General features: G+C 44.2%; 1 protein-coding gene and 1 long non-coding RNA gene across 3 annotated transcripts in view; one reads left to right on the plus strand and one right to left on the minus strand.

Annotated features, from left to right (window-relative positions):
- Window positions 1–18,915, minus strand: part of CAPZB (capping actin protein of muscle Z-line subunit beta) — a 64,169-nt gene extending 45,254 nt beyond the window's left edge. For both annotated transcript variants that reach the window (XM_087755639.1, XM_087755638.1), the window contains exons 1-2: window positions 18,858–18,915; window positions 15,986–16,095 (exon numbers count right to left, since the gene is read on the minus strand). In XM_087755639.1, coding sequence (XP_087611765.1) covers window positions 15,986–16,095; window positions 18,858–18,900 — 153 coding nt within the window. In that variant the 5' untranslated portion in view covers window positions 18,901–18,915. The remainder of the gene's footprint in view (window positions 1–15,985; window positions 16,096–18,857) is intronic.
- LOC148056011 (uncharacterized) lies at window positions 16,102–24,280 on the plus strand. Its single transcript, XR_015704368.1, has 3 exons — window positions 16,102–16,530; window positions 17,722–23,296; window positions 23,680–24,280. It is a non-coding gene; the product is annotated as an uncharacterized LOC148056011 (long non-coding RNA).
- Window positions 24,281–24,814: the final 534 nt, after the last annotated feature.

The following is a 24,814-nucleotide window of genomic DNA, read 5'->3' on the forward strand; positions in this document are numbered from 1 at the left end:
TTGCAGCTAGTCTCACATCCAGTTCTGACACAAAAAACCCCTTAAACTCCACTTCAGAGTCAGAAAATGTGCAACAGACATTACCGCACACACTTGATGAGCTGAACCACGCTCTTGACATAACCTTTAGCTCTCCTTCTCACCAACAGATATAAACAGACACTTTCCTGCAAGCCTAACAGCACCCAAAATCTGCACGAGTTACTTTGATCAGCAGGTCACCAGGCAGCTGAAGCATAGCCAGTTTGTTTTCACTGCTTCTTCCCCTCCCTTTTTTCTTTGCTATTTCTAGCCACCCATATACAACGAGCTTAGCTTTAATTTCTCCCTCCCATGTTCTGCCAAGTTCCAAAAGTTTTATTTAAGAAAGGCTTCAAAACTAAAGCAGTTACATTATCACGTTATTCAAGTAGCAGCCCCCAGGTCAGGGAGAAACAGGAAGCAAAGTTTCCTGCAATTAAGCTAGACCCCAGCAACGAGGAAAGGAGGGAGCTCTCCGTTGAGTAGACATCCATTACGAAAGCTGTTGTGAAAAGGTACTACCCATTCACTATCAGAAGATTAATATTTTACAGCCAGCAAGTCAGACAGCCTGGTCTGGGGAGATTATATATTTATTTCTCATCCGGTTCACGTTATAGGACGTAATCTTTGCAAAATATTCCAGCTCTACAGACAGGTAGGCATCAGCTCCCACGGATCTGCAACAGTCTCCTAAAGATCTGACTCTTCAACCTGAAAAGCAGGATGCACTGACACCAAGAACAGAAGTTTACGAGTCACCTGTCGTCACTGAAGGAGGACGCATTCAAGTAATGTACATAACCCCCGCCATATTCTTTCAATACTTGGATAACGTGAAAAGCAAACCCTTGGCTAAAATGAGTCTGGAGTGAAGTTACTTATCTTGGAAAGCGACTACAAATCAATCGCCGAACAGACTATCATCACATTTGGGCACAAAAGCGATGGCCAAGATTTTAAAAACTTTTTACTTCTCTACATTAGATGTTCAGGGGAAGCGAAAACTACTCACTTGTTGCTACTAACCTTTCAGGCCCCCGAGAAAAATACTATTTGGATGGCCTATGCCTGCCCAGCTCCAGCTGCCAAACTCAGGCAGGGGACCTTTCTTACCAAGTATTGTCTTTACCTCCCGCTATCTCTTACGTCAAGAAAGGAAAGCTGGCACTTGGTCACAAGGTCAAGCTCCTCACTTTGGGATCGTGGGAACATTTATGGAAGTGCTCCGACCTCCTCTGCCAGCTGGAATTGTTTAATAGACAAAAAAGCCTAGGGAAAGATGATGTTAAGAACCACCACTAAAGCTGCAGCCCCAGAATAAGTGTTTTACGGTGCGACAATTTTGAAATAAACTACACTGAATCTACATAAAATACATAAATATACACTGAAATAAAATACACTGAGTATCTACATTTGCAGTGTTTTATGGATTAACCAAAAGAACTTGGACTGACCACTTTTATAACAATATATTGAGTAACAGCTATAAAAAGACACGAGCGAGACTGTTCAAGGCAGAGATTCTTACAGGGGTTCAGACACAGCTGAACACATACATGGCTGTGTGCAATAAAACAAAAATACCCAAGCACATACTAACAGTATATTTTTCTGGTATCAAAGAGGTAAAAGCAAGGCTGAGCAGCAGGACTCTTCAGTTTTCTTGCAAAGCATTTAAATAATTAAATGGCTTGCCAGAAGATCTCTTAAAGCACTGAAATAAAGACAGGTTCTGCTGTATTTCTGTCCCTAAATCTGTGGTTATACCGTCACTTTAATCCAGCATAAATCCGTGCTGGCAGTCAAAAAGGCAATACAAAGCACACGGATTACAGAGCATAGTGGTACCTAGTGGTATTGGATACATCTGGTATGGCCTGTTTCAGAATCGAACAGGTAGTTCTACAGGTATCTTTTGTTTCTGGTTCTTTCACTGTAGGTGAAGTGAGGTTTTAAAAACCAGGTCTGTGGTCAAATGCATCCTTTGGTTCTAGACCTCTGCCCCAGCTGGAGCAGCTGTAGGTACTTATATACAGAGAGAGGAATCGCATCCAAGGTACCAAAACCAGCGGCACGTGGTCCCTTGATTTTACAGAAGAGTGAACGCTCCCAGGGATGTACTACGACTGCCATTTTGACAGCTGCATGTCATTCGAGGCACTGAAAAATCCCACAAAGCCTTCACACCACCTGCGCAAGAGCGAGGTGTTCTTCAGGAACTTGGGATGTGTGTCACCTACCTCACTACAGCTGACCCAACCTACTTCTCTTAACTTCACCTGTTCTGGATTTCCATTTGCTTAATTCTCTTGTAACACTGCATACTGAAGACATGGTTGCTTAACAGATCACCAGACAAGACATTTCTACAGAATTCTTGCCTTTAGACATGAAGAGGCTTATAAACCCCTGCTCACTGAGAAGGTGATTAGACAGGCCGTCTCCCAGTCTGGGCTGCTCTTGAAGCCAAGCTCTTTGAGGTTGCAGGACTTAATAAGCTTAGTGTTTACTTGATGTTTTCCACCATTCCTCTGTTTCATCCCGCACAGAGCTCCTGTGGAGGAGTAGGGAGTTCAGACAGAAATTCTAAATGAAGTTTTATTACAGTTCAAATCACTGAAGGATTTAGAGATCATAGGAATCTCAAAGACTGAAAATATTAGCTTAGATGAAAGCTCCTTAATAAGTTTCCTCTAAAGATGTTTGGCTATCTAGAATCTCCACTTCAGCATCTGCTATGGCGTTCCCATGGTACTACCACAGGGAAAAATGTTATGAATATGCCTACAGGACTAGTTATGTTTGTTTAGCTTCCTTTGCCTGCATCTGCTCTTCTCTTCAGTCTCTCTGCTGTACTTAGCATATTTCCAAAAGAGAAACCCTCTCAGAACAGCCGCAGGTCTCTGGTCATCTAGCACTCTGTGTCGAGGCTCAAATAAAAACAAATACTGCTGAAAAAAAGGCAGTTGGATAAATGTGTAGTTGCACAGAGGCACAGCTGTATACTTTAATTCCATTCACACTGTAAGCGATATTGTTCAAAGGCTGAGTATGGGCAGATGTCGCTCAATGCAGAAGACAAAAATACCGCAGGAAGTTACTATAGGTTTCGTTCAGGCGTTTTGAGAAGGTGTGTTCGCAGATTGCACAATAAAACAATGTGTTTCCATTTTCAATACTTGAAACAAGGATGCGCTATGGTTATTGTTATTCATTTTAAGAGCGAGGGACTCTTCTGACCTTACATTTGTATGCAGTTACCGTGAAAGAGGATGCAAATTGCAAAAATTAAAACTGGCAAAACACTGAGCTTCCTTTTGACTCCCACTCATCATGTCCCCTAAACCACACAGCTCCTTAGGATAAGAGGGGAGGGGGCACGGGAATAGCTGGCACTTGTCAGTGGTCCCCTGCCAGGGTACTGCGCACCGGCAACAGGAGCTGACCCAAGATTATGCAAACCCACAAGCAAGTAAACTATTCACGCAGCTGCTACAGTTCATGGCACCCAAATATGCTCTGCCAGACTAAGGCAACTAACAAACCATGCCATTTACGTTATATTTTGCACAGAGTTGTCACCTGATAAATGAGGTTATTATAAGCCAAGATGTGTACCCAAAGCCTTTCAAAGAGCAGCGTCACTGGCAGAACTGGTAACACCTCACAGAAGCTATGCTTGTTTTCTCTCTTCAGCAGACACTAGCAATCTGACGAGTTATTACCTGTAAGTATTTTGCACTTCTCTTTTCAAATATCTTCACACGTGCATTTCATTATATACACTTACAGAAATTCACAGGCTTTATTCACAAGTTTTGACAACCCTCTGTTGCTAGTTACCTGAGACTTAACCTATTCTCCCGGTTTTAAGGGGGTTTACACAAACCCGCAGCTCTACCCATTTCAAAGGCTAAGTCATGCCACTTGAAAGGAGGTAAAAGATTTCATTTAAAGCTCCCAGCCTTACAGTCAGCAGGAATTTGCTTCTATTTATCACAAAGACCTGCAGATTTAATTCCCTGGTCTTCACAGCTTTGTTCTGATCGCTCCCGCTCATTTGACTATGTTATTGCTGAGCATAAACAGAGTTAGGCAGTTTCTTCAAAAAGAAAACCAGGCTGGTTTCACTTCTGTGTTGTATTTCTCTATTCACACTACTCGGAGCTAACTCCTGAACCCAGAGAAACCAGCTGAGGTAGTTCAGTGCTACTGCAGTGGTAGCTTCTCCCTGTTTTAGCCCTTTCTGGGAAATAAGCCACTTGGGCCACCCAAATCTTTCCCACCAGCAAACCAAATGTAACACTTCTGCTCCAGGCGTGATTGTGCTACCTACCCCCTTTCCCATCTGTGATGCCAGCTGAGAACAACTGGGTGACCTAAAAATTGCTTCGGTAGTTAGGATTAAGGTAAAAAAGCCACACACGTGTCGTAAGAGCATTCATTATTTGGCCCATGCTGCCCATGTTTGGCCCTGAAATGCCACGGTTGTTAGGGCCCTGCAGCTGGCTTATAACAGATAAAACAAAGGTCTTCGAGCTGCTTCGCGCACAAGTTTTGCTCAAGACTGACATCTGAAAAGTTATCCGAATTTAAAGTACAAGCCGGCATCTCAGTTTTCAGAGAACAGGAATATAAAGATAAAGACCTGAAGGGACACCAAAAACAGAACATTTGCTCGACGTATGCGATTTGAAGCAATCACACATCAGACCACTTTGGTCGCTGGTCAGTTTACAAGCAAAATATCTTTGTAAATTAATCCAGGGCCCGAAGTACACAACCAGCAAACGACTTTTTTCCCTTCCTTTTATGTTGCAGACATACCCCAGATTGTAACTCATATTATTTCCTGTCAGCTCTCCCAACAGGAATGTCTGACTAATGTTTCAGCTTTGTGGTACTAAAACACCAAATTTTTTTAATTGAAACAGATACACTGCTTCCCCTCCTGCTTGCCATTTTAATCCTTGCCAACTTCCCGAGCTCAAAAAGGCAGAAGACTCCCTTTTCAAACTGCACAATAGGATAGTATTACTGCTAGAAGCTTTAGCAAAGGGTTGAATTATTGTAACCCCTGTGTAATAAAAAGTACAGTAGTATGTTAAGTTGCAGCGTTCCCTTCTCGGCTGTCAGCATTCACTTTTTAGAATATTAGATGTGAAGGGGAATAACTCTGTACGATCTATGAATCCCAGACACGTTCTGCACTCATGACGTTTCCATCAGCTGCACATATTCCTTGCAATCTGTTTTTCTACATTATTTTTCCCTTGACTATTAACCCTCTTCTGGCAGATCCTATCTAAAACCATTTGTAATGTACTTATAAATCACTGCTCCCTGACAGCAAGGTGTACTAGTGGGAGAAACAGCAATAGCATATTTAAGAAACAATCAAATATAATAAAAGCCGAAGATACACTACGCTGTGGGTAGTTACAAAAGAACAGGTCAAAGATTACTAAAAGAACATGACACTGATGCAGACTACATTCTCCTCTTGGACTACTTCTACCTTTGTCTTGCCTGGTTAGGATGCGATCCAGTGGCTTTTATTATCTCGGCCGCTTACGACCACGTCGTGTGTTCAGCGACACGTTTAGCTCAATTTGTCGTGGTCAAATTACCGCTGCGGTCAAGACCAGACAGACCAATTGCTGAGAGTGCTTACTCCGTGAATTACGAGAGAAGGATTAAAGATTAAAAGAAAAGCAAGAAGTGATGGATGGGAAGATTTTAGCAGAAGCTGCTGTACTCAGTCTCCCACAGCTCCCCTGTACCCGGTATTTGCTTACAGAGCAATTGTACAAGTCACCTCACAGCTTTTGAGTTAGCGAATCCTTCTCAGAGATGTTCTGCAGAACATTATTTTCTTTATTCTACTCTGCTCTAACTTTTGAAACAATTGAGCACGCTATGGAGAAGCAGGACTAGCTCCAATTAATGACTGAAAACACTTTCATGGCTTGTTTTCTAAATTCCTGTCTAGGTGTTGGACACACTGACAAAACGCACCTGCATGCCTGTCAGAAAATGAGATGTCTACGCTAAACCTCAAACGTTGACCAGCTTTTGTTCTGTGTTGGTCCAGAAATTTAATACACGCTAACTTCAGAAAGACAAGTGCTCACGAGGGATCTCTTCTTTAAAGAGGTTCTACAGGAAAGAGTAACTTATATGTCTGCTCCAAAGACTCACGTGGGGAGCTAAAATAATCTACGGGAAGGAGAGCAAACGAGGCAGCTTAAGTTTCATTGCCACCAGCATGCTAACGACATTGGATACTTCTCACCATTTCAGGCTGACAGCACAACTATGGCAAGCCCTAGACAGATTAAAGGAGCGGCGGTAGTCTTCTAGGAGCAACTACCAGAGAGATCTCCACCTCCATTCAAGCTCCACGAGCACCTCAAGGCTTGCCATCACTGTTTTGCCAAATCCTTGTCCGTTGCTTTACCTTTAGGCAGATACTTTCAAGCATCAGTTTGTGTTTGACTTTGCTTCATCATTCTTACCTCCAAATCAGGTAAGCACGGTTCCTGGGACATTACCCAACAGCCTAGCTCAACTCTAGAAACAATTATCAAGGGACTTGTAATATACTGAAGGCATTTCCATCCGTTAGTTTCTACATAAACCAGAGCTGCTTGCATTACTTTATTAAGAAGCTCAATCTCACAGAACAGCTATTTGTCAAGATGTTTTACATCTATTGAGAAAAAACTAACAACCCCTGGTAGTCTGGAGCAAGCCATTTGACTGTAATTCACTATTTGCTTTAGAAGTAAGAATTCAGCATCTCCTGGAGTATCCTCTGCAGCTGGCTTGCACTCCTCGTAGCTGTTTTTCGACTAGATGCATTTCAGTTCCTGTTAGCAAATCTACAAAGGTGTACGGTACACAGTGAAAAAAATTAACATTTGCTTGGCACCTCCTTCCCAGCAAGGATGTATTTCGAGATGGGAGATACTTGCATCTACTTTCAAAACTAATTTAACATCTATCGCTTCAGTTTATATAAAGTCCAGAGCAAGTCTCCGTCACCTGTCCAATGAAAAGAGCCACAGAAGAGCAGGATGGACCAGCATCAAGGCTTTCTGGGAACAGGCTATTCATCTTGACCTTTTGCCACGATCACTAATGATTTCTGCACCAGTGTTTGTCTTCTGGGTAACAGAAACAATGTTTTATTTATTAAACTTGTCATTGAACATGACAATGTAATTTACTAGCTTTCATCCGGTGCCAAGAATTCCTGTGAAGCATAAAGTTTGCAAAAAGTCATTTCCCAATAAATCATGGCATCAAGTGAACATGCAATCTATTAGCCCCACATGAAAGACTAAAATGGGGACAGCAGTAAAATAGCTGCATAGAAAAGTTGCACAGGTTGCAAAAAAGCGTTGCTAACTTTTAGTAAATGGGATTAAAGATGCTGAAGTCGACTGTAGAGCTGACCATCTTTGCCAATTAACATTATGAGATTTATTTAGACTAATGTTACTGTACAACAGCGCTTTTTTTTTTCCCATTTTAAGTCTGGATTTAACACAAAATAACATTTTCTGTTAGATATAACTACAAGTAGGAAATCTTACCTAAACAAAATGAAAAAAACCTGTTACAGCTCAGGACTGAGATACGAGAATTTGTCCTGATTTTGCAAACACTTCATAAGGAAGCCTGTAATGCCTGCCTAAGAGTTCCACTACCAGAACAGATGTTGGCTTGAGCACAAGTCCGCCTGTACCCCTAAAAGACAGACATCCAGACAGACAGCTTTACTGGCAGCGTAGCTGTTCGGTATTACTTAATGCATCGAGTAACTTCAGAGGCTTCTCGATATTTCCTTGTGGCTCAGTTCAGCACGATTCTGCAATCATTTTCTGTAGGTTCACAAATACTCTGGCACTTACTAAGGTGGCGTGCAGGCAAGGCTTGCTTTCTAAAAACTGTGAAGCTACCTCCTAACCTCCCTCCTTCCCCTCGCTCACACTGACTCACACCAAACAAAGGATTACTGCCCAGCCGCCCATCAAGTTTTTGCAGCCCCATGCAACAGGAAACCATTCACAGCATCTTCTTCCTGGCCCTGTCAGCCCTTTTGTAAAAACTCCCCTTACCTCTGCGAGATCCTTTTGTGCAGCTCTGAGCTTCAACCCTGCAGCTGTAGCCCAAATTACTGATTAATGCTCTCTCATCTCCATCCTCCCACTTCATTACTTCATTCTTTCTCTGTAAATCTACTACTAACTGGCTAACTAGGTTAGTTCAGTCTTTGAAATAAGCTAGTACAGTAGGTCTGTGTTGGTTCACGCACCTGATGACCTGTTTTTCACAGCCACATTGCCTTCTTGCCTTCCATTCAAATATTACCGAGGAAGCGCCCAAATCAGTCTCTAGAGAAGAGCTGCTTAATTTTCACAGGGGTCAATTATTTTTTTTTTTAATTGAAATCATAATTACTACAAATGCAGCAGCTCTTGAGATTCAACGCTGCCACTTGTCATCCTGAACATCCGCAAACGTATCGTTTGTGATGCTTTCTTTTAATCCTGTTAATGCTGGATGATCTTTTCAAAACGCTCTTTTATTCTACGTGCTGCTTGTTTCACGTTCGAATCGGCCTGGTCACGAAAGCATCGGAAGAGGAACCACTCAATTCAAATGGAGACATTTTTTCTTGCAGAAACAGCCAAGTTTGGCAAGTTGGTCCTGGCCTGACAGATCCAGGTTCTCCTTCCAGTCAACTGAAACCTAGATTTTTTCATATGAGAAGTTACTTACAGCAAAAACGTTTGAGAAAATGCACATTATTATAGCAGCAGGGAGGTATATACGCTATCACCAAGGTGACAACAAACATAGACATGCTTACTGAAAGCATAACTAACACAAGCATTCAACATCACCAATCCAGTACAACGCTTTACGCCCGCCTGTTTGTAGAGCCCCCGTCACCCCAGGAAAGCTGCCGCCACGCTCACAGCTGCCCAGTTTAATGCACGAACTCAGCACTTTCCAGCGTCCTGAAGTCTAGCAGCCAGCGTTGTAAATTCACGAGATAACTCTGGCAAGTAATCGGATGCCTGACAAGGCAGAGAGGAGAGACAGAGAGGTTATCTAATTAGCCCTCATCCCTGAATGTTCTCCGATTGCCTAAAAGGTCAAAAAAGTAGGTTAATATGCCTTTCGCTTGTGTCTAGCAAGACGTACCTTGCTGACTACGCTGCAAAGCTTGCAAGACAGTTCAGTTTCGTCCAAGGGATTCGGTGCTAAGGATTTAAAGTTTTAAACTAGGAAGCTAATGGTTTGCCTATATTTAGGCCATAAGAATATCACATCTCCACCTAACAAGGTATTCATGCTCCCCGGAATTCCTTCCCGTGCCGTAATTCCCAGACTTGCCTATTCTTTCAGTCTTTTTATGCTTTCCTTGCCATTTCTGAACACGTCTGACCTACCCTCGAGTCAGAACTGCAGACAGACGACGTGCGATCTAACAATACATACAAGTTCTGCAAAACTCTTAATAAATGAAAGTAGTAGAGACCGTTTATGCAGGAGCAGTGCTTCACGTAACACGCACATGCCAGTTTCAATCCACGTCAGATTTCTCCTTCAATTTAATACGAAGTTAATACTTATTCCATTTGGCCAGTTTTCACCTTACGAAGCTCTGAAATAGCTCTGCCTGTACTAATGGCTACGTGAAAGCTGTATTTGACCACCCAGAGGAGCACTGTCAATACTGAGCCAAGATCACGCCTGTTCTTAGTGTTACATCCAAAACTCTCCGTGATGACCCCTAAATTTGCACAGCGACAGGACTCAGTGGATAAATACAGCTATTAACTGCTGTGGTCAGCATAATGCAGCTGATATTTTACCTCATTCCTCCATTTCACGGCTCCCTCCTCCTTGAATTAACTCACCAAAAGAGCCATCTCTTGTTTCTTGAGCTCGTCTCAAATTGCAAGCGCAGGCTATCAGCCAGGCACCGATCACCTTTGCTAGCAGCAAGCTTTTTTTAAATCCTGATATTTACCAAAGCAAAAATAACTGGGGAAGGCAGGTAACAGGACATCACTTTCAAACTCAGCAGTTTGTCTAATGGAAAAGATAGAAAGTATCACCTGAAGAAATGCAAACAAAATTCCCTGAGAGAATAAAGAGTATTTTATTTATGGTGGCTTTGATTGGTGGCTTAAGGCAACCACTAAGCTTATGTCTTCAATGCAGTCTCAACCCTTTTTCCTTCCGCACAAAATCCTCTTACTTAAGCGCTGTTTTCAGTCTTGTTTCAGCTGATGCTGCTAAAATTGATAGATCCTGGGTTCTGCTTTCACCCAGGCTGGTAACCCTCCCACTTTGCAACAAGGACGTGATTGAAATTCCAAGTCAATGCACCAGGAAAGAACCCGGCTCTTTCTGTAACAAAAAGACATGGAGGACACCCTCTTCATACCCAGAAACAGCAAGGACCTGCTCTGCGGCACGGCTGCCAACACTTTGAGTAATGTCTCATGGGTTTAAACTGAGAGTCGGGACTCCTAAGCCAACCCTGTGCTGAAAAACAACACAGGCTATGCTGATGAAATATAAACTAGTCAGGTTTAATTTGCATAGAGCAGGAATAAAGTAGGTAATTTATGAGAAGGGCAACCAGATAAGTCCAGTGCGTGCAAATACATTTTGTAATTCTTCAGCCGAACTTGGAAGCGGCGGCGCAAAGAGCACGAGCTCAAAGCATGCTGCACGTTTTCCTTCTCAAGCCTAGAAGAGGAAGGTAGGGCAAAAGAACAGCACCAGATAATACAAGAAAATTAGCCTTACTGGCTGATGTCAAGGCTCAGGCCACCACTCTAAGAAACATAAGAAACACAGCACAAGATATTATCTAATGTAACTGAAGTGATTCTAAATAGAAGCCTATTTTGGGCACAAGTACGAAATAGATCCTGGTTTCGATTCCTCACTCAAAACTTCATTGTATCTAAAAACCTAGAAGAAGGACAGGATTGCCACCGCATTTGGTATTACCCAGACAGCACCTATTCTGGAAAATTACAACATTTTAATTACGAAACAAGCAAAGTGGCTTCCTCAAGTACGCTGCAGTTTCTTCCCATAATAAATCCTCTCAGCTCAACTAACAGGGAAATGTCTTTAAAACTTGCTCAACCAGCATTTACCCTCATGCCCCATAAAGGAAATTTCAAAAGCAAACGTCTCCTCTACCACCCAGGCAAGAGCTCAAACTCCCCAAGACAACCCATTCGGAAGCATCTGTCCCCATCCTGCTTTAGGACGTAAGGCCACATAAGTGAATTTTGGCCACTTGATCAGTCCAGGTGACGGGAATTCAGTATTATTGACCTCAAGTAAGCCACAATAGCTTCACGTTCTCCAACTGCACTGCAAGTTTCAGTTACAGCTCTCAGGCTCATAGTATTTGGTCAATTCTCACATGAATGTCAACACGAACACCTCATTCATCAACTAGTAAGTACTTAAGAAGGCATTACAGAAAAGATGAAGAAAAAAATCAGTTTATACTCCAGCTTAAAGTGGCCACACACTTCCATTGCACTGGCCTGAATTCTTGATCGTTATGTTCAAGTTAGAGAAGCTGTTTAATTAACACAACCTACCAGCAGAGAAACCTTGGGCTAAAGCCCAGCTAGACAGAGTAGGAAGCTTGGGAAAGGCTTATGTCCTTCAGATGTAGTAACTGCTCCCTCACACCACACAGGTTGCATCCATAAAGAAAATTCAAATTTGAAATCCCCTGGTTTTAAGTGAATTTTTTTTTTTTTTCCCTTCTTCCTGGAAATGGCAAAGGATTAGGAAAAATTGAAGCATACACATGGTTTGGACCTCGTGCATTAAGGAGAAGGACAAAGATTTGGTTGAGGCTTTTTAAACTCTTCAGGACTCCTAGCATAAATCAATGGGAAAGTGGGAAATGATAACGCACAGTGACCGAATACGAATAGAAACAGAAGATCAACATCACTTTGAGCATCTTATACTTCTGCAGTCGTGTCCTTTGTCTGGAAAAAAAAAATAAATCCTTAAACTTCACATTGTACTAAAGTGGGGTAAAAAACAGGGCTTAGCATAGACCTAAACTCCAGCTTATGCTGCCTGTACAGGCACCTTTCAGGATTTCACGCTTCGCCAGTAAATTGCTCTCTCTTCAGCAGCTGCTGAAACATATTCAGGTTTATTTCAACTTGAGGTGGCGCCACTACAATGTGTACCACCAGCTCAAGGGGAAAACAAACAAACAAACAAACAAACAACAAACCACCTCTCTACAAGTTTACTTAGCAAAGTAAGGAGCCATTTGGACTTGACCAAACATCCCTCCAAAGGGCAGGCAGGAGAAAAAACACTGGCACCTGCACTCCAAGTCTTCAGAAGTATCCACCGGCAAAGCGGACGACTACGCAGCACCAAGGAGTTGCTGCACAATCACGCGCAACCCCCGAGTTAATCCGCTCTCCTGCGTGCATGAAAGTCAACTGATGGAAAGCATAGCTGACAACTGTAGAAGCAGAAATTGAATAGGGCAGCAATGCTTCTTACCAAAGAGAGTAATCTCTCTGCTCAACTACAGTAATAAGGACTAGAAATAGTAATTCAGAAGAGTTGAACTGCACTTTCATTTTGTTTTACTCCCAGAGGTCAACTAGTGAGATATTGGCATATATATTTACCATATGAGGAAATCCTGCTTGAACAACTTCACCTTGAGAATGTTTTTCCTTCGCTAATAAGCCACAAGATTAAGCATCACTGCAACGGCAGTATTCCCTATCCCAACAATATCCTCTAACTTGATTATTTTGGGAATTTGCCTTTTAAGATAACATTTAGCTAAGCTCATATACTTGGCTAATAAAACATGGACTCTACAAAATTGCTTAAGTCAGTATTTCTCAGAAGGCACAAGCAAAGGACTCGATGTGGACACTGAAAACCTACCCTGAGCTCTCACGCTATATGGTTGGGTTTCAAAAGTGACACTATCAGTTTAGAAGAGAGATGGGCTCAGTGTTCAAGCAGCTAGAAAAGCGCTACCTTCACCTGTGCAGTTTCACAAATCATTTAATATAGTTTTGGTAGCAGTTGCACAAAACCAAGTTATTTATCAAGCAGCAACGTGCTTGCCCAAGACAAATAGCGCCTACCTTGAAAATATCAGTTACTCTGAACAGCACGCGAGGTTTATGCATTGAGCGTCAGTGTCGCATCACGCACCCTTGGCTGTGCTTCACTGCTTTTTAGCTGCCTCACAAATTCTAAACGGATGACGTGCAGCCAGCGCTACACTAGGCACTTTGAATTTATGGTTGACTAAATGATAACTTTTGCTAAAATTGTCCGCCGTTTCCTGAAGAGTTGCATAGCAGAAGAAATACCCGCTAACATGATCAAGACAGTTTATGCAACCTGGAAAGGAAGATTTTTATTTTTACAATGAGTAACTGGGTTCCATCCATTCGTAACCCACAATTCCAGAAATCTCAGCAGACCCACTCTCCCAAGTCCCGCTTTGCCCTGAACAGTGCATTCAGTTTATTTTTAGCACAAGAACAGTTTTCAAGCTTCATGTGTTGCCCTGCCCTGTTTCACTGAGCACCTGACCGAAATGCGGACACACTTCTGAATTCTCACTTAAGCTCACCAGGAGCAATTCAGACTTGGGATGGCGAAGAGGAGACGGAGGTTCCCATCTCTCTGCTCTGCACAGATATTGGTAACCCCATGGTAGCAAGGTGTCTGACCTAATATCCTGTACCATACCAACTTCTCCCAGCTGTCGTGAAACTTGCTGCTGCCTTCAATGAAAGGGCCGTTTCAGCGTTTCAGTGCTCCATTTCACCACCGTGTTTTCATACACACTAAAATGAAAGATCCTGGAAGTATTTTAAACACTGAGTTTGCACTTAAGTTGAAACTGGATGCTGCAACTGCACTATCTGCATAACATTAAGATAATTCTAAGAGTCAGTAACGTTTTAAAACATCACCACAGATCATTTGTTGTCTGCAAACAAGGTCAGTGGTTTGTCTTGCACGCTCCTACTGGACCTAGATAAACCACGCTTAAATTGCCACATTCGTTGAGGGAGTCTTCAGATGGGTACACAGCCACCACGACATACGAATAACGGAGCGGCTGCCGCAGGCTCATCCCTGAAGTCCACTCAACATCAGAGACTAGCACACAGTGTTGGAAGTTCTGATCAAATGTCTCCTATGCCCAGTGGTCTCCAGGACTAAACATGAAAAATCAGAAGACAGCATAAGCTTATAAGGAAATTTCCAAAGGATTTGTGTTCTACCTCCTCCAAAAGACTGATATAGTTACATTTAAACCCTGACTGGATTCGTCTTATAGCATACTTTCATATATCCTCAAAAGAAGCTGGTATCACCATTGTTGTTTTATATGAAGCCTACTTGTTTTCCTTGAATTCTTTTCCTGTGACAATTTTTGCCATGGCAGAAGTTAGGATAGTGCGTTGGAATCCTGATTTCAAATTCTACAGTCAGGTCTCACACGTACAGACTTCAGTATCTTAAACTAAGACACACAACTGAAGTAAGGAGCTCCATCCTGTCACTCCCCACACTGAGAATCTCCTTTGTTCAAACGAGAACATAGGAGCAGAACCTTGATCTTAACCATTCTTCACCTTTCACCAGAAACTAAAGGTCTTTATCCTGCATAGTACAGGTGGCAGGATCACCAGGATCCTCCGCTCTGAAGAAAAAACATAAGGTATTGCCTCTGAAATTCTTACAGATGAAGGTAAGAAGTAAAGGATTTCACTTCCTTAACCAGCCTTTATATTGCTAGACAGCCAGGCACTGGGCTGTTCTTTTTTAAACGTAAATACATTTGAACATTCTTAAATTGTTATGTTGGAAAACCCGAATCTCAAATTCCCAAACAGTATACAGTATCTCAGCGATTCCATACAAGCGATTACATCCACGGGGGTTACACTGCCTTAAGCAGGCTCCGCAAAAGCACACGTGCATCCAGGCAGAGCTGGGCGCAGACCAGGGCCTGGGCCGGTTCCCGTTCTTATTGTTGCATTTGTTTAGAGCTGATGAAACCTGCCCGCTTTACACACGGTGCCAAAATGAAAGGGAAAGGTTTTTTCACCTGGGCTAATCCATTCAGCAGCCACATAGCAAGATGGAGATTATTTTACATGACTGAAGAAACGAGAGGTTCTCCTCTGAAAAACAGAAAGTTCTCATCCGTGCAGAAGAGTAGCACCCACCGCTGCGACACCACCTGCTCTGACTGCCCTTGGTTTTCCCGTATTTTACAGATTCCATTAGATCTTAGCACACCTTAACGAGCACGTCCAGCTTCCAGAGGAAATGCCAGACGACGGGTGATAATTTGGGGTGTATGAACGCCAGCAACAGCAGATCGGGCCCCCATCGCTCTTAAAGCCTGCTGCTGCATTCGCTCACTCCGTTCACAACTACATCAAGCGGTAACGTTCTCCGTCCAAAGCGGAAGCATTCCCTCTGTAAACACCACCCCAGGTACCAGGCCCAGAAACCTGGAAGTAACCGGACAGCAGAGCAGCAGGGCGGGCTCGGACGGCCCCGCCGCCCGCCCCCGGGCCCTGCGGAGCCCCGGGCCGAGCCCCCCCCCCCGCCCCCACCAGGCCCTCCCTCCCTCTCCCCGGGCAGCACCGGCACGGGCCCTCCCTCACCACCGCCGCCGCGGGGAGGCGGGGCGAAGCCCACCCGCTCCGCCGCCCCCTCTGAAACCACCGCGGGGGTGGGGGGGGCGGCGAAGGAGCCGCCGGGGCGCGGCACCGGGGGGGATGGGAGGGGGCAGCACCGCCGGGAGGAAGGAGGGCGCGGGGAGGGGGAGCGGGCAGCGGCGAGGGGCCGCCCCCCTCGCCCTTACCATGGCGGCTCGGCGGGGCTGCGCTGGGCGGTAGCAACGGCGGCGGCGCCTCCCGGTCCCGTCCGGTCTCCCTCCGAGGCAGGCCGCGGCCCTTCCACTTCCGCCGTTGCCTAGGAGTGAACATCCGGGTCAGCGCCGCGCCGCCCCGCCCCTTCACCGCCGCCCCGCCAATCAACGCGCAGCTCGCCGGCCATCGCCAAGTATGGAGCGCGGCGCGCGAACGGGGCGGGGAGGCGGAGCGGGAAGGGCCATTCCCCCCGCCGCGGCAAGGGGGCGGAGCGCCGGCCGGCCAATCAGGGGCGGGGGCGGGGACAGGGGGCGGGGCCTGCGGAGGGCCAGCTCAGCCCCGGTGGCGCCGGCCGGCAGTCGGGCCTGGGCCCGCCGCGCAGCACCGCCGCCCTTCCCTAAACACCTTTTAAACACTTAAACGGGCCTTAAGGTTAAACGAAAAGCAGTACGAGGCAGACAGGTAGCAGGGAAAACGTCAGCCCGAGCAGGTCCACGTTTTGGCGACGTCACCAGTATGAAAACTGGACTTTGCGGAGGTAACTACCGGAGCACCCTTAGCGTGCTGCCTCTCTGCTGCTTCAGCGCTGAAGCGGCAAGGAAAACCAGTCACCCTCTGGCTGCTTAAGGCCAGGGTTCATTAGTTTGAAAAGCAAGTGTTGAGCCTTCTCTGGAAGCTTAGCCTTTGACCGAGCAGAGCGTGTCGGTACCTGCGGGAAGCAGAGCAGATCCTTACACACTTGGATGCTTCAGGGCTGAGGCAGCTGCGATAGGGATCTCCCCAGGCGAGACAGAGATCAGCAAATCGGGGTGTACGCGCAAATAAAACCTTTTTTGCTTTTCTCAGACTGTCCCACAAAGAAACCACTTTTTTTTTTTTTTCCCCTAATGCGCTAATTCACGTTTCGGTGATCCCGGCTAAAACCGAGCCCGATTCCAGGCTGTAGGCTCGTACTTCTCCGTGCGGACCTGTGCGTTTAAGAGCTGCAGCGCAGCCGGGTACCCCAGGAGAGCATCTGACTCGTGATGTGACAACACTTCCCTTGGCGGCTTGTTTGGAACAATGCTTTGGCCCGTGTTTGGCCGGAGTTCTGGTGCCAGGATCCTGAGGACCCTCCGCTGGTGCTCTCGGGCTCCTGCGCCGCAGACTCGGCCCTCGTGAGCCAAAAGCCCTTTTGTTATTCCATTTGCTTTCCTCCGTTTGCTGTAGGAACTGGAAATGCTGGCAAGGGGAGTGGCAGACCGCTTGGTTTTTCCCTTGGATGTAACACTGTGGTACGTCCCTCTGTCAGGAGACGGCCAAGGCCAAGCTCTGACTTTCCACTAAGAGATTATCACAGATGTTTGTGGCTCAACTGTAATTTTTCCTAGCTAGCAGGTACCAAACAGGGCCTTCTAAGCGATAACAACTCCGACTGCTCGTTTAACTTCACGGGGCAAACCAGCCGCAGCTTTTCCTTTGAAAACAACAAGCTCAGTTTCCAGGGAAGCGAACTGCTTGGGCGTGCGTCCAGTTACAATAGCGAGCATCGGGGCGTAACTGTTGAACGCGAATTTGTACGAGAAACGACCACGTGCAGACGTAACAGCTATCACTCCTTACACTAATTAGAAAATCAAAGCTATGACTTCTGACAATCTGCTGTCACCCATTTTGCTAAGTTCGCCTTTACCCGCTTTTTTCCATTCCTCTCTTGCCATTTTTTAAACCTTTGGTGTTTTCGCTGCAGGAGCAAAAAGAACCCAGGAAGCAAAGGACAGAAAACAGTAGAACAATCTCAAGAAGAACAGGAGCGATGTTACTTCACAGACAAACAAAAGCACATCAAACTCCATCAATAACCCACTACCAAAGAAACCCTAGGATGGGAAATAATCTTGCCGTGTCTAGGAGAGAGGCCGCATCCCCTCAGAGGGTGTTTCCTCCTCCAGAGCCTCTGAATTCAATTTCTTGCCGAGAGCAGTCAGCCTGCCGCCCCAGCCCCAGAGGCAGCAATCCGAAGCGGCTTCTCTTTTGCAATGCGCGGATCCTTCAGTCCTGATGTTCCCTCAGAGGTGCCTACCAGCAGTAATTAAGAAAAGCAAGCCTGTTCATTACACAGGGCAAATTATTCGTTCATTTTACAGGGGCCCACGCATCTAATGTGCACGTTTTCCTTGGGGCAGGGTCTGGGAGGACAGAACTGATAAGTTTGAAAATGCATGTTCTAAACTTCGCTATTTTTCTCACAAAACTCATGCAAACCATTCAATGACTACTGTACACTTAGTAGCTTTCATCGTTACAAACAGAAACTGTTTCTAGCTGCTGGCTGAAGAAGCAGAGCAATAGCAGAGTCATGCAGCCTAGTATATTTTAAACAATTTGAGATCCAAATGAATGTTGAGGCCAAGAGGATGTTTTTCGTAGTGGAAGAAATACAAGCATCCTGGATTTTGTTTTCCTGCTAATAGGTATAAAGAAGAATAAACAGCTGCTTTTTGTTTTCCCAAAAATATTTGCATTAAGAAGATCTGCAGATTCCTTTTGCAACTGATGTAACATCTTTCCAGATGAGGCCCAGCTGCTTGCTTTGCTTGTTTACAGCTGGACATGCTTAAGGGAATTCTTGTTTGTTTGTTTATTAAGATGCAGGACCAGACTCTCCCTGGTAGGCTGCAATTCGCAGCGCGGAGTGGATCTCCGCAGGCAGAAGGCTCTGCGTATGGAACTCCGCTTGCAGCCATCCTGCCTTCTGTTGCGAGTTGTGGTGGGCTTAACGCCAAATACAGCGAATTCAGAGACATTCGATGGATCTGAGCGCCAGGAGGTAGCGTTACCTGCGCTACTGGCATTTCCCACACCTCCCAGCGTGGAATCACCCACCTAACCAGAAAAGAGCGTGCTCAGAGGGCTTCGTGTCAGGCATTACGCGTCTTTAAAACAAGGGTCTGTAAACAAAGGAAGCAAACAATGATGTCAGTTGATGGCTTAACGGCCCTACAACATCAGATTCATGTGCAATTAATAACAAGGCTTTTGATCTTGCAATCAGCAAAGCTAAAATACATGTGCTTTCCCTGTACATTTGATTATATTCAAGGAAGCCAAAGGGTAAATGCTTATTAGCATTACAAAGTACTTTTCACGTTTCGCCAGAACTTCGTAAAGCATTTGTGGTCCGCCACGATGTGTTTTTTATTTTATCCTCCTGCATGCATGGTGAAATGCTATTTATTTTGTTTATTCCAGTGTTTAGCCAGGACCAAGGGTGACTGTGAGAACATGCTTAGAAACAAGATCCTAGAGAAAACTTTCATGCTTCACTGAATATTCATTTTTCTATTAAAGACATCTTGAGCTTTTTTTAGGTCAGATTGCCCATTTTCTTTCATGTCAAGCTTGTGGCACTTGAAAGATATGTAAACTTTTATTAGGGGCTCTCATAAATTGAATTTACTGCTGCAAGAGTCTTCCAGCAATGGTAAAGTTTAGCTTGCTGGGTTTTATTAGTCAGAGTCAGTAAACCAGCAGCATCACTTGATTTGAGGCTGAAAACCGAGCGTTCCTTGGAAACTAACATAGGAAAAAGGTACCTACAACACTACCCAACGTCTTGGAATTCCGTATTCAAGCCACAGATAGTTCTCACTATGGAGATCTTTGTACACACTGTCAAAATAGCACACAAACAATAAAAAAAAGCCTCCCTCCCATTCCGATTCCAAAGCAACTTTGCCGAGGGTGCTCTTGGAATATAAAGGTTTTAAGAGTTTCCCTGTTCACTGCAGGAACTGATGAGTAAATCAAAATACCATGTTTAATGAAAAACAACATCTTGCCTATTTAGTGTGAGGTTTGAGGCATTCTCCTTCCCGAGAAAGAAGGCTAAACCCAGACTTTTTTCTCCTTCAGCAGCACCCAAGCAGATCTGCTCATTTGATTAATGTAAAAGACAATAAACTTAGCAGCCTAAGCTGTCCGTATACTGGCCAAAAATGAGACATTCTACTACCAGTGCAGCACTGTCACAGCAACAGCAAAGAAGTGAAAGGTTACGCGTCACTCAAGCACACACATCGCTAGAGGCACGAGGTTTTTCTGGCTTTGACCATTTTCTTATAATTGTTTTACCTAAAGAGGTGAGACCAAGTCCCATCCCATATCCCTCTCTCGCAGACTGAGAGCAGACGTAGCCGCTCAGCTGAAGCCAACACGCACAGAGAGGGGATTTAGCAGAAAGTCATGTTAACAAGTCACAACTCTGCCATCTCGGTCCATATCTTGGACACAGAAGAATTTTTTTTCCCCCACATGCAAAGTAACATCCTTATCCACTAGTAACAATTGCTTTATTTCAGTCCAAAAATACCTACCCACATTTTGAGAACACTGTGTCTAGACATGCCTTGGAGTTGTTTGCAGCCACGCTGTTTTCACATGTGCCACAGATTTCAATCCAAATCCACAGAATGTTTCATTCAAGATGGACAAATGTGACCAAGACATACCTGAAATCCCACCTCAAGAAACCCAGCAATGCTTGTTCAGAAAAGGACTACGAGGCATTTTTTTAAATATCAGTCCAGAATAGTGGACTGCAGGACTACTGGGATCGCTCGTTTTCCAGCACGTTCCACTTAGTTGCATATCCAAGAATGCTGTTTATTTCTGTGCTTGCGACTGCTCTTTTAACTTTATATTTTAAGCACAGAAAGCCTGATAGACAGGAGCTTTCAGAAATGTCTTTAGCCTGAGCAAACAGAGTATTGAGAACATTCTTGTCAAACTTGGTCATTTACTGTAGTAATAATGTCTGCAGCTTGTCATTAAAAAAGAATCAAGGAGAAGCTGATTAAATGCACCAGAAAGAAACAAAACTTTCCATTCCCTTACTTTTTCCTTGACACGTTGCACTTCATTTGAAGCTTGCTAATATACCAGCCAAAAGAATTGTAAGGGCCTGGATTCTTTCTTAATACAATAGTCACGGTTCACTAGTTAGAATCTGTATAGAATTAGCCAGTGACATGGACGAATGGAAAAACATACTTAAAGAGCTGAAAAATAGCACTCCTTCGCAGGCTCATTCATTAGAAAACCTCTATCAATACAGTGCATTAGTTCTTTTCTTATTTCTACTACTAAACTAGGAAACGATCACAAAACAGTACACATCAAATAAAGACAAGGAATGTCATAGCGGTGCTCATGCCTGTAACATAAGTTAGCAAAAACTCAGATCAGTCTTTCCATGCAAGTGCTTTCCTCCTGAGATTTTTGGGACAAACTTCATATTCACGGCAAAAGCAGCTTAAAGCAGAATTAGCACAACAAGCTGTGACACATCTTGTTCCATTTTTCAAAGTTCCACTTCAATCAGCCGTACCTGACAACTGTAACCAGCAGTACCACAGTACTGAAGATAACATTACATCAGCTTTGCAAAACTGGCATGAAAATACATTAGCGCAGGCACAAAATGGACTTGCTTATTAACGTGAATGTGATCACCGTGAAAAGACTGAATGATATTTCACTCTGCATCACAAGCTGTCTCTCCTAATGCAAGTCTACCTCAGCCTTTAGACTATTGTTCATCCCCACAGTATCCGACTGCCTTCCACATAAAATCAATAACAGCAAAGTAGACTTAATGGAGTCTCTGGCACTTTTCCCATTTTAGGGCAAAGTCCTGCTGAGGAGGGGTTTCTTTTTCCTCAGACTTCGGACTTAGACTTTTTTTGTTGTTGCTTAGATAGCAAGGCGGCTTTCAAAGAGAAAAATAAGCATCAGTATCTGCTGGTGAATGCGGCTTGTATCTGTGAGGAAAAAAACCCAACAAACTGGAGTGGAGACCGAGAGTTGAAGTTTCCTGCCCAGGTCTGATTCTCTCTGTAACATGAAAGAAGCGTTCTGGAAGCACAGACAGCGACATGGGGCCCGCTACCAAGGCTGCGTCAACCATTTCAAGCAGATAACTCCTACACTGCTGTCTTCCTATGCAGATCACTGCTACTCTTGGCAGAAAAAAAAAATAAATGTGTGTGTGGGACGTGATTCATGTTATTTAAAACTATGGGAGAACTTACATGTGTGTTCTTTGGAAAAGAGTTGATCAAGAGCATATTAGTATCCAGTGGGGAACTGACAGGAGGGATGCTATAGGATTCTTTGAAAAAAGAGGATAAGAGGCCATACGCTCATCCTGGGGAAGGATCAAGATTGAAAAGAAACTTGCTTGGAAGTTTTAAAACAAAAACCATTGGGGTGAAGGTGAACCATCCTATACAGCACTATGTAAAAGCTATGGTTAACAGTTAAAGAAGGTCTGTGATGTTGAAAAGGGGCTTCAAATTCTGGCTGGTGCAGCCCCAGAGAAGCTCCTCGCCTCCACAGCCGTGTATGGACGTGCCCTCTGCACGGCTTCTTCCACTAGACACCAGGGAAATAGCAACTTTGAAGAATAATAGTCATACTTATTCATCTTAGATTCCCAATTCTGCCTCTACCTTGTTTGATGGCCACCTGTTGAAAAACTAACCAGCTGTTTATTTAAGTGAATGCCTAACTTCTCATCTGTGAGTAGCCTTACTAATTTAATACACAACTCAAGTTAGGTGTGTAGTTAAGAAAACTGGTGATACAAGGTCTGAACCTACTCAAAGTTGACTTCTATCAGAAAAAGGCAGGGATTTTTTTAAGCTTTGTGGCTTCATTTCAGCCTCCTGTATTTTTTCATATATTTATTTGCTGGAAAGAAAGGAGAAGAGAGTGTGAAGGGAGGGACAGAACCCCGGGACAGCACATGCTGGGCTGTAAAATGCGAAAAGGTTTCTCAAAACCGCATGTTCTAAACATCACCTTGGAGTCATACAATAATAAATACTCAATATTACACTGAGAGGGTCTAATTGCCAAGTAACTATAGCAATGGAGAGAAAAGGCTGCCTTTGGACACATTCCCTCCTGCCTTAATTTTTCCCTGGTGTGGAGAAGGGGTACAGAGAATGTGCTCTAGATCCTTAATGGATAACGTTTTCCAGAGCCCCCTCTGATCACTCAGTGACTCCGGGATTTAAAAGAAGCAGACCGATTTCTCAGAAGGAAGCCGCATGTTCAAAATAATTGTACTGAACTATTCCATCTCCTCCGAAAGGGCTTAATGCACCAGGTTTCTGACACAAGGCTGTCAAAATACATTGAGACCCGTTACACAGCAACACAACCCTTTATGAAGCGCCTTACAGTCCAACAGCTCACCACCACTTCCTTCATCCCCGAAGAAACAGCGCTTTCCAGAGAGCCTAACAGTCTGCAAATGAGTAAGTGTGAAGTGAGACTACACATTGGCCTGCGCCGGGTATTTGTTTTTGCCAAAGAGGAGACCACATTTCTGGGTTGTTTTTAAATACTGATTTCTGGAATTTAATGTCGGGGGGGGGGGGGGGGGGGGGGAATTAAGGAATTATCTGGACACTTCAAGTATCTTTCCCCTCCTGATATTTTCCAGAGCTGTTTGGAAATGGGAGGGTGGAGCTGGCACATTGGGACATACCACTGGGTCAGTGGTTTCAGAAAACACTTCTCTGTCGGGTCAGGGAAGAAACCTGCTTGATCCTATTGGTATTTTTATACCTTAACTTAATGCATGGTTCTATTTGTGATACCGACTGCAGCAATGCAAACTGATTTGAGTGAATTGCAGGGGGAGGAGGAGAAAAGGAGCTTCCCTTTACAGAAGAACAAGAACTGCCTTCTCCAGGGAAACGTCTTGAACCTGCAAGGGCTCAGTTTAACCATGTGCCTTCCAAAAAAGTTTTAAAAAGCACCATTTAGATTTTTTTAACTAAGTAAAAGTAATAGGCAATTGTGATTGCTTAGCGATACATGAAGGAGTTGAACTAAACCAAATACAGGAAAAATCTTTTATCATTGCTCTAGATCAAAACCAATTATACTTTTAAGACAAATAAAAGACCACAAACAGTAATAATTTCAGAAGATTTTTTGCCAACTTCAGAGAGTTCTGGCCTCTATTTGTTGCTTTAGTCTTTGACTTTTTAAAGAACTTCCAGTTTTATAAAGCAGTAGAGCCTCCTCCTCTCCAACTTGATAAAGCAAGCTGTCAGAACTTGAAGAAATCAAAACAAGTAATTGCAGCTAAAAATTGTCTTACTAAGTGTGAATGGGGACATTATTACTGGAAAAACACCATGTATTTTTTTACAAGGCTTCTGGAGAATGACTTCCAGAAAGCCTACACAACATTTGCAATATAAAGTTCATTACAGTAAGCTTGAAGCTATTCCCACTTACATTCCTGGTTCCACAACGCTGTAGCACACTTCAGGATGTGCCAAAGACCCATAAATCATGGAGAACCCTTCCCACAACTCCTTACTCAAACATTAGCATCCTATTGCACAGAATAACTTCTTGACTATAACATTCTTTTCTTCCTAATATTATTCAGCTCCCTTTCCCAATTAAGCAAGAAGGTGTGGGGCTTAGGTTGCTGTTAAGTAAAAGAGGTGATCCCTGGGACATTAATAGCGATTGGCAACAGCTGGTTTTTTTACACACCTGTACCTCATTTCAAGCCCTGAAGAGATGTCAAGGACAGCCAGCAAAGACACAGCAGTTGTGTAGGACAAAAGTGAGGGAAAACCTACACGGGACTGCACGTCCAGCAGCATATACCAAGCCCTGCAGTGAGAGAGACGGGACCCTGCAGCAAAGATCTGCTCTTACCACGGATGAGGTGAGAGCCCTGAGGGGAGCAGGCCGACGGGGGTGGGCCGCAGCCGGGGGCCTCTGAGAGGACGGGGATCCTGCCTTAG

Source organism: Nipponia nippon, unplaced genomic scaffold (assembly GCF_047370975.1).
Source record: "Nipponia nippon isolate SJK-2023a ecotype South Korea unplaced genomic scaffold, ASM4737097v1 scaffold_19, whole genome shotgun sequence".
In the NCBI taxonomy this organism is placed as follows: domain Eukaryota; kingdom Metazoa; phylum Chordata; class Aves; order Pelecaniformes; family Threskiornithidae; genus Nipponia; species Nipponia nippon.